The following is a 9,806-nucleotide window of genomic DNA, read 5'->3' on the forward strand; positions in this document are numbered from 1 at the left end:
GCTGAGGCAGGACACATGGAGCCATGGCAGTCGCTGCCAGCCAGCCTGCTGCTCTGCCCTGGGCAGCACTCTGGAGCAGGAGCTGGCCGAGGCACAGGGGTCCTGAGACCTGCGGGGTGCACCCCCAGGCCCAGGTGGGCATGCCTGCTCTTCAGTGTGAAGCCAGCACAAGGCAGAGGCTTGTCTGGAAAGGAATGGTTTTTAAATATTCAGTTTTGTTTTAATTACTCACTTTTCCTTTCATTTAGACCCCATAAGCCCTTTCTTTTCAGTGTTGACAAAAAAAGAAATGTTTGTAAGACTTGTCATAACACAGGCTTGAAACGACAGAACTATGCTCAAGTCGCCATTTAGAATCCATTCATTCCCTGAAATGTTAGGAGAAAGCATCAGACCTGTTGTCCTGCTTTATGGTCACAAGTCCCTTTAATGGACACAGAGGAGATATCATGTTTCTTAGAATACGTAAGGCAGAGAGGGTTTCAGATCTATTATAACATGGAAGTGATCGTCAGGGTCGTGAAGAGGTTTCCAAATGAAACATTCTTTTAAATATCAGTCTTACTGGAAACATAAAATTAAGATTCTCCTTTTGTAAAGTGCTGTTTGCTTAGTGGCTCGCCTGCCACCACGCACAGAGCGCCACGGCCACCTGCTGGGGAGGACGCAGGCAGTGTGGGCAGTGGGAGCACCTCTGGGTCTCCCGGGAGGAGGGGTCCTCGCACCGTGACGACACTCCGAGCGCTGCAAGCCAGGCTGGGCCTGCCGCCACCCGGGCGAGCTGCACCTCAGGGCCTGGTGCCCCCCTGCTCCTGCGCCTCCTCAGCCTGACACCTTATTCTCTCCTTCTGCTCAAGACCATGCCAGCTCCCCGTCGGGTGTCATGGGCTCTGCCTCCCCACCCCCCAATAGGCCTGCTGCGGAGTGGTGCCCAGGCACACGGCCTCCGTGAGCTCCCCAGGAGATCCAGCAAGGAGGGCTGAGGAGAAGAGGAGCACCGACAACAGTGGCCGGCCGGGCTGTGCTAACAGCACGGGGGAGAAGGTACGTGATGGCACGTCCGGGAAGGCCACTCCCTCCCCCTCAGACGGGGATGATTTCCGCTCCGGCGTCCTCGGGTTCTGTGCAACTGGAGTTGGTGTCGGAATGGCAGACTCCACGCCCATCTTTATTTTCAAAGTTGGGCTCCGAGAGGGCAGGTTTTTCAAAAATATTCTTTTTGCTTGTTTCTGGACAGTTCTGAACATAGATTACTCTGTTGTAAGCCTTGAGTCTCTTCCACAATTGTACATACACTTTGCACTGAACGTACATAAAGAGAAGTCCGCCCGTAAAGCCGATGGCCACCACCACCAACTTAGTCCAAAAGGGCCACTCTAAGATTCCTGGAAGGGAAACACCGGGTTAGCCTGTCAGCTGACATTATTTAAGATCTGAAGAGATAAAACACAACTCAGAAGCTTCTTATAACCCACGGATTCTTAGCTCATCAAAGCTTGCTCCCTTGCAGGAGGGCTGGGAGGGGCCACTCCTTTTCATCCTGCCCTTCCAGGGGGCAGTTCATGGAGATTCTCCCTCCGTGATGGCCTCTCTTCTGACTGGACCTTAGAAACCACTCACACCAAGAAGCAAGAGGGACATCCCAACAGGATGGCTCTTGCCTTACCGCTGGTGGCCCTTCCAGAAACCCGGGAATGAAACAACCTGGAGTCACGCTCAATCCGAGCCCCCTCGTCCCTGGCACGCACCTGTCGCCTGCCCCTGTGCCGAGCCCCCTCGTCCCCGCACGCACCTGTCGCCTGCCCCTGTGCCGAGCCCCCTCGTCCCCGCACGCACCTGTCGCCTGCCCCTGTGCCGAGCCCCTCGTCCCCGCACGCACCTGTCGCCTGCCCCTGTGCCGAGCCCCCTCGTCCCCGCACGCACCTGTCGCCTGCCCCTGTGCCGAGCCCCCTCATCCCCGACACGTACCTGTCGCCTGCCCCTGCTTGATCTCCTCGGTGGTGCGGTCGATGAGCACATACAAGGACCAGACCACACAGGTGATGGCGATGACGTGGAACGTCACCGAGCACATGATCTTCCTGCGCTCGCTGGCCGTCATCTGCAGCTTCTCCCACTGCAGAGACAACACACAGACGGGGTCCGACTCAGTGCAGGCTGCAGGGGTGAGAGCACTGGCGATGGGGGAGCTGCCCCTCCCCCCCAACTACATGAATACCCCTCAATACCCAAAGTCATTGTCTTTAAGCCGCTTGGCTCTAATCAGGCACCCGGTACTGGTATTCTGTCAGCGGACAACTCCCTGTGCAATGGCAAGAGGCCGGGTCGAGATGAGCTGGGAGCCACACCCCACAGCCGCCTGCTTATCCTGCCAGCAGACCAGACAGCAGTGCTTGGTCAGGGAGTCTCTGGTTCCAGCCCCGATCAACACCGCCTGCCGGCCCAGACCCAGGCGGCACATTGTAAGTCTCCCTGGCATGCTGACCAGCGTGGGCGAGGGAAGCAGAGGGTGATGATGCCACAACACACCGCGATGGGTCACACCACACGGGAGGGTGATGCAGGAGGTGCTCCCTCTGCTCCTCTGCTACTCTGGCAGAGCTCCTGGTACACGCAGTCTCTGCCAGTCCCATCTCCTCTAGGGACGCATTAATTTACTCCAAATAGTCAGATTTCCTTTTTCATTTATCGGTTTCCAAACGAGAAGAGAACACATAAAGGTAGAGAAAGAGAACAAGGAGTAAGCAGGTGCCCTCGCCAGCCTCACAGCCTCTGCAGATGCTCTGTGGGGAGAGGCCAGAGCAGAGCCGCAGAGCCCTCGATCTTGGTCAAGCGCCTGACTCCCGAGACTCCGGCAGAGCAGGGCCCGGGGACTGGAGGTGCCTGAGATCACTTTAAATCTGTGCCCGACTCCTTCCAAAGCCTGACCTTCCTTTGGCTGCTCTCCTAACCCGAGCCCTACTCCCTGATTTCCTGTTATTCCCCCACGGCACACTCAGTTCAAGTCTCTCTCACTCCCCTGAGTGCTCATCTCACCTTTCACTTCACCTCCAAATCCTACTGACCCTCCAGAGCTGCTTCGACACCCCAACATTCTGGGATGCTACCACTCCCCTCCGAGCCCCAGCTCCCAGCGCACGCTTCCTCCCCAAGTGCCTGGTGTGAGTTAGCGTTTAACCGGCATTGACCTGTGCTGCTCTCTGAGGATGTGGCTCCCTGGTCAATTTCCATATAAAATCTGAGATACGAACAAGTCTTGTGTTGTTCCAGATGAACCTCATGCCTACAGGACGCGTGTGCAGGACAAGGCTCCTGGCAGAGGGGCAAGGGCCGTGTCCTGTCCGCCTTTGGTTCCTGCCTCCCCAGCCCACCCTCCCACCTAAAACCCTTCTCACAGGACAAAGTTCTGGTTATGCTGTACTTCGTGCAGGGGAGATACTAATCTCTAATCTGCAGTTCTAATTGGAGGCCAGGCATAGACTCAACACATAGAAAGTTAAATGTTGACTAAAATGTCAGGAGACAGGTCAAGGACCACATGACTGACACAGGCGAGCACGCAGCCTCAGCTGGAAGGAAAAAGAAAGCATGACGACTGAGAGGAGGGACTTGGGAATCAGCGCCAGAAACGGTGATCTCCGCCGCCCGAGCGCGTACACCGCCCCTCCTCCAGAAACGGACACACGCGGACTCGGGCCTCCTCCGGGCGAGGCCGCGCCCGGCCCGTCCACCTACTTTTCTCAGCGGCTTCAGCCTGGTCTCCATGATGAACTCGTACTTGCAGAGCTCGCAGCAGCGCGTGTCGGAGCTCTTGATCCACTGCTGCAGGCAGGCCTGGTGCACGAAGTGCAGGCTCCCCGTGCAGTGGCAGGGCGTGATCAGAGGGCTCTCATCGTCCCCCTCACAGTGGCAGATCCTAGGGCGCAGGAAGGGGAGCAGGCATTACCAGCGGGGCTGACGACAGGGTGCCAGGGCCATTCCCCCAAGAAAACGCTCAGAAACAAACATCACAGGATCAACTACAAGCACAGACACAGACAGACAAGAGCGAGGACAATGACTGCAAACTAAACACCTCTAGCTAACTGCACCGACACGGGGAGTCTGGGCATTGGGCACGAGGGGAACTGGTGTAAGAAATGACACAGCAGTCACTCTGGGTAAGAACTTGACTGAAAGACAGATTTTAGGCAACCGGGCAGTATCTTCCAGAACTTACGACGTTAAAATAATTAGGAAAAAATTTCTGTGTAAAAGAAAATCAGCCTTCCAAAAGTACCAGTGATTTGAAAGATGGTGGGATCTGCTTTTTCACTATCATCACTGACCTCACCTCCAAACCACAGTTCTGTCAGGGTGAGCAGGGACATCTCGGCACCTCTCCTGGACTCAGGACATTCTGAGGGGCTGCAGGTTCATTTCTTTTTGCAGGACCACTCACAGCAGTAAGTGGGAATTTTAAAGCATTTATTATATTGAAAGGTTCAGGGTACATGCAACAGGATCGAGCTACTAACCTCGAGAAACTAAACAGACCTCTGAGAAACAGGGTCCTCCCAGCCGCTGAGGAGCAGAGACGCCAGCCTGGAAGGAGTGGCTGGCCCTGGCCCAGCTCTCAGCTGTTTCTTTCTGATCCAATTGTCAGAACTGATAATGGCTGGCCCTCAGGAGGGTGACTAGGGAAGGTTAGGATGGGGAAGGCTTAGAGTGGTGATAAAAAGTGCTTTCTGAAAGATTTGGGGGGCATTATCTCCGCCCGGGCTGCTGACATGGGAGGAGATGGAGGTGGGCAGTGGAATTAGGACCTGGACAGAGGCGGCTGCCTCCAAGTTAAACAGAAGGAAGGACAGCCTCTCCCATGCACATCATGCTGTAGGTGGAACAAGGGGTAACAATGAGGTGGGAGGACAGCCAGCCCTGGACTCTAGACCATCAAGCCGGAAAACTTTCTTTCTTCCAACTTCCTTACGCAAAGTCAGCTTGACCTTTAATATGTGTAGCTTCTTCCTCTTTTATCGTCTGTGAAACTATCTTGGGACCCATGTCATAGAAATTGGTTTTCCAAATGGTATCAACACTCCATTCTTCTGGAGAAACTATTAATCCACAATTGTCTACCACTGCCTACTAATTGGTTTTCCTGAAACTTCACATATTAAAAGCAAGATGAGGCTACACAGGTGTGGGAGCAGAGATGGGCAGAATGGTGGTTCCTGGCAAACCAACCTGCAGGCATCCCCTGACGTGGACACGGGAGAGATGGGGGGGCATTTTTCAGAGAGGGGAGAGGAACCGTCCAGGTCACTGTCCTTCTCCACGGAGCAGAGGGGTGCCCGCAGGGCCCTCCTCTTCGATCTTGCGGATGTGTTGTCCTCAAAGACGTCGTCATCTCCCATGTCGTCGGAGCAGAAGCCCGCGCTGCCGGCCAGCCCGCTGGAGGACTTGGCGCTGCGCAGGTGGGCCGCCCCGCTCTCCAGCTCGTGGAACCTGTGCAGGCTGCTGGCGCTCGAGCCACGCGAGAGGGAGAACAGGTACCTGAGCAGCCGCCGGCTTCTGGAAACGGCCTCCTCATCTGCCTTCTCTTCCAGAAGAGGGACATGCATGCCCCCCCTGCCACCCTCCACCTCTGAGGCAGCTGGGCGATTGGCAAATAGGGATGGAACACAAGGATGTTTGGAAGGGCCAAGAGGTTTGCAATTCAGAGTTCTTTTCTGTTTATGATGGAACCTGTTAATTCTGAGACACGGATCTTGAGAGAGTATCAGCTTCCCTTCAGAGCACGTTCTTTCCACATAGCCAAAGTTTCCCACGCTGTCCTGGGCCTTCTCGCCCACATCGTTCAGGGACTTGGAGCACTTGAGCGTCCTTCTGGCTCTGCTGCTCTGAGCAGGCTTCACGGCCGGGGCCCACTCGGAGCCGCCGGGGGTCCTCGGTGGCGCGGGCAGTGTGTCTGCACAGAGCACGGTCACTGTGAGCCCTGGCGCCAGAGAGCTCGGGCCCCGAGCCGCTTTCAGGACAACAGCAGCCTGCATGGGGCTGTGGTGACAACACCCAGAACACACTGCCCTGGAACTGCATGCAGAGAACAGTGGGATAAAACACAGAAGTGAAAACAATTTTTAAAGAGAACAGACATACAAGTGAAGAAATGAGACTCGTGTAACTTGGTGAGCAAACAGCACACAGAACGGGGCTGACTGTTTAGAGCAAAGCACAGTGTTGATCAAGCGAATAAAACACCGAGAACTGCGGACACTATCGCGTACTTCTGGGGTGACACGAGCCACTATAGCATCTGAAGAGGGTGTTACCTGCAGATGTCCTGACTGGAAGGTGTGACAGAAGAGCGAGAGAAGGCGGGCACGGGAGCCGACACCAGCGGAGGACCCCCGACCTGCAACGACACACCTCCGTCAGTTTCCGGGAGAGTCAAGAGGACCCTGAGCCCCTCTTCATCCGAATGGGACATGTCTGCTAGTTCCTCCTGCTCAGTGAGTACCATGAACTAGGTCCCCACAGCTGGGACAGAACAAATCCAATAGCTCTCTTTTCTTGCATGTGGGTAAAAGTGTAGCCAGGAAATACTTGAGACTGGAGCAGCACCAAAGATTCATGGTCGTTTATTTCCTAAGCATCTGAGTGTCATTAGTTCATACACAGGTCAAGAAACCAAGTACTACAAGGCCTGTGGCAAAAGCAAAAGAACTGCATGTGATCACTGGGGCACCTGATCCCGCCAGCGAGTCCTGGGTTCCCTGATCGAGGCCCGTAGGCCGAGGGGACTCCCTCCTGCTCACCACCTCAAGGCTGGGCCACAAACAGTGCTGCCCAGCCAGAGCCCTTCATACAGAGGGAGACTACAGGGCCACCGGCCACAGATCCAGAGCAGCCAGGGGCCCAGCACAGAATGCTCCCAGGAGTTCTCATCAAAACAAATGAGAAAATTTAAATTTGAAAGAACGTGTACCAGGAGGTCATGAGATAGAGCAGCGGCTCGGAAAGGCTGTGAATAAGCCCAAACTAGAGAAAAGATCTAGGAGGGTGAGGAGACACCACAGTGGTAGGAGACATGGAAGGAGAGAGAGCAATAGGGAGTGTGGCCGAGGATACAAAACCACCACAGGAGGGTCCTGCAGCCTCCCACACCAGCCTGTGGGGTCCTTGCTAGTTCCCAGGCCCTCACAGCACCGTACACCTGCATGGAAATGCATGCTTTGCTCCTTAGGACAACCTGGGCGAGCACCTGCTCCACACACCCCAAGCAACCACAGGAAAATAGCACAGTTGTCCCTGGGTCTCTGGGGATTAATTCCAGGACTCCCCATGGATACCAAAGCGCACAGATGCTCAAGTCCCTTATATAAAACAGTGTAGCATTTGCATATAGCCTGTATTTGCATATAGCCTAGAGCGGGGTGTGCCCACACGTGACTCACTCCATTTGCGTGGACTCAGGGTAGTGCTCAGTGCATGGCTAATTCACGGTCTGCTTTTGGAAACTTTCTGGGCTTTTTCTCCTTGAATATTTTCAATCCTCAGTTGATTAAATCTGCAGATGTGAAAGCCATGGATGCAACGCCCGATGATACGGGGCAGCTGTACTATGGTTTGTCATCGAGAGTGAGCCCACGTCACTTCTCCGCCTTCCCGAGGACATTCAGTGGCCCTCAGCCCTTCTCCTTGGTCCTTTGGGGAGTCCCACTCTGGTCCACAATTCTCCAGCTGAGGCCTGGCCCCACTTTTGCTAAGTGCCACCTTAGGGGTGCACGCTCACTGTGGCACTCCAGCCACAGGGCCTCTGACACGGGTGAGCCACCAAGACAGGCAGCACCATTGTCCAGAAACTCTCCCCTCCTCCCCCTGCAAATCGCATGGCCTCGAGGACCCGGCCGGCACTTGAGGTGTTCACTGGACCACGTCCCTGCCCCTTTGGCACGGCGAGTAAACCTGCCAACCCCAACGCCACCTGAAGAAGCCTCCGGGAGTGCCGCTGTGGGCACCCGTGGGTGCTAAGCCAGGCGGATTCCTCAATGCACGCATCTTCAGAGTCGCCCGAGAAGCCGCACTGACTTCCTAGCAGAATGTGCACATGGGCACTGGGTATATTTTCTTTGAAAGAATTACTAGTCAAAGTTCTTAAGATTCCAATGTTTAATTTATTTGGAGACATGAAAATGATGCCCTCAAATAACCTGTCACCATGTCACTGTTCTTCCCAAAGGAAAATGAGGACCTGCGTGCACATGATGCTGCTGCGTTCCCATTGCAGGGCCACCAGCCGGCAGCCATCCCAGGCTTCACTCTGGAGCCTCTGCCCCAGCCCGGCCGGGAACAGGCGCCGGCTCTGCTGTGGAGACTCGAGAGCACAGGGCCTTCCTGCCACTCACTCGGGAAGGGGCTGAGGGCAGCTACACGAAGGTCCCCAACTCCTAACAACCTGTTCTCTGATGTTCAGTCCTAACCCAGCCTGGGGCAGATGGCCTTCTTGAACGCCTTGCTCCCTTCTTTTACTTCTAAGGTGACCAGCTCTGTTCAACATCTGTGGGCAAGACTAGAAATGCACCACGGAGGCCACGGGCTGGTCACTGCACTGCAGAGGAGTGAGCGTCTCACCGGGCCTCCCTGAGCAGACTTTGGAGAGTCCAGCTACATCCACATCCTGTCCCCTCACGGCGTGAGGTCAGCTCTCCTTCCTCTATGTGGCTGGGTCAAGTTTAGTGGCTCAGACTGAGGTACAGGATGTTCCTTCCCCTAAGGCAGTGGTCGGCAAACTCAGTCAACAGAGCCAAATATCAACAGTACAACAATTGAAATTTCTTTTGAGAGCCAAATTTTTTAAACTTAAACTATATAGGTAGGTACATTGTTATTAACTTAATTAGGGCACTCCTAAGCTGGCCTTTGCTAAAAATGTCCTCAATCTGATTGAGGTACGTTCGCTGAGGTCGACCACTTCCAACTCTCCCATCCACTCATCTTGTATACTTGTTTCGTCTATCTCCTTTCGTTCATCCTCTCTATATGTCCAAACCATCTCAACATACCTTTCTCAATCCTCGACACTACATCTTCTTTCACTCCACAACATTCCCTAAAATTAACTTAATAAACTTTACTTAAAGTTTCAAGTCTTAAACTATAGGTACGCTGAATAAAACTTGATATCATACTTAATAACGATATTATCCTATATAATAAAAGGATAATATGCAAATTGACCCTAACAGAAGAACGACTGGGAATGACTGGTCACTATGACACACACTGACCACCAGGGGGCAGACGCTCAATGCAGGAGCTGCCCCCTGGTGGTCAGTGCGCTCCCACAGGGGGAGCTCTGCTCAGCCACAAGCCAGGCTGACGGCTGCCAGTACAGCGGTGGTGGTAGGAGCCTCTCCCGCCTCCTCAACAGCACTAAGGATGTCCGACTGCAGCTTAGGCCTGCTCCCCGCTGGCCAGTGGACATCCCCTGAGGGCTCCTTGGCTGCCAGAGGGATGTCTGACTGCCAGCTTAGGCCCAATCCCCTGGGGAGCGGGCCTAAGCCAGCAGGTGGTCATCCCCCGAGGGGTCCCGGACTGCGAGAGGGCACAGGCCAGGCTGAGGGCCCCCCCCCCAAGTGCACAAATTTTTGTGCACCGGGCCTCTAGTTTAATGATAAAATTAAATTCCTTAAAATTTAACCTTAAATATCCATAAAATTAATCATGACCATGACTGACAACACTTAAATGGAACCATGGAAGGGCCCCAAACCGGGTTTGAATTTTGTGGCGTTAGAAAAACCCCAAATTCAAGGGCCAAAAAA

At 54.3% G+C, this 9,806-nt stretch overlaps 1 protein-coding gene across 5 annotated transcripts in view; it reads right to left on the reverse strand.

Moving 5' to 3' along the window:
• Window positions 1–401: 401 nt before the first annotated feature.
• MARCH8 (membrane associated ring-CH-type finger 8) overlaps window positions 402–9,806 on the reverse strand; it is a 116,569-nt gene continuing 107,164 nt past the window's right edge. For 3 of the 5 annotated variants that reach the window (XM_014463307.1, XM_006097543.3, XM_023761297.1), the window contains 5 exons: window positions 6,312–6,394; window positions 5,227–6,072; window positions 3,736–3,916; window positions 1,969–2,116; window positions 402–1,385 (listed from right to left, as the gene is read on the reverse strand). In XM_014463307.1, the coding sequence (XP_014318793.1) occupies window positions 1,084–1,385; window positions 1,969–2,116; window positions 3,736–3,916; window positions 5,227–6,072; window positions 6,312–6,394 (1,560 nt within the window). In that variant the 3' untranslated portion in view covers window positions 402–1,083. The remainder of the gene's footprint in view (window positions 1,386–1,968; window positions 2,117–3,735; window positions 3,917–5,226; window positions 6,073–6,311; window positions 6,395–9,806) is intronic. The other 2 variants (XM_006097546.3, XM_023761298.1) reach the window with 2 other exon arrangements.

This window comes from Myotis lucifugus, unplaced genomic scaffold, assembly GCF_000147115.1.
Source record: "Myotis lucifugus unplaced genomic scaffold, Myoluc2.0 scaffold_206, whole genome shotgun sequence".
Lineage (NCBI taxonomy): Eukaryota > Metazoa > Chordata > Mammalia > Chiroptera > Vespertilionidae > Myotis > Myotis lucifugus.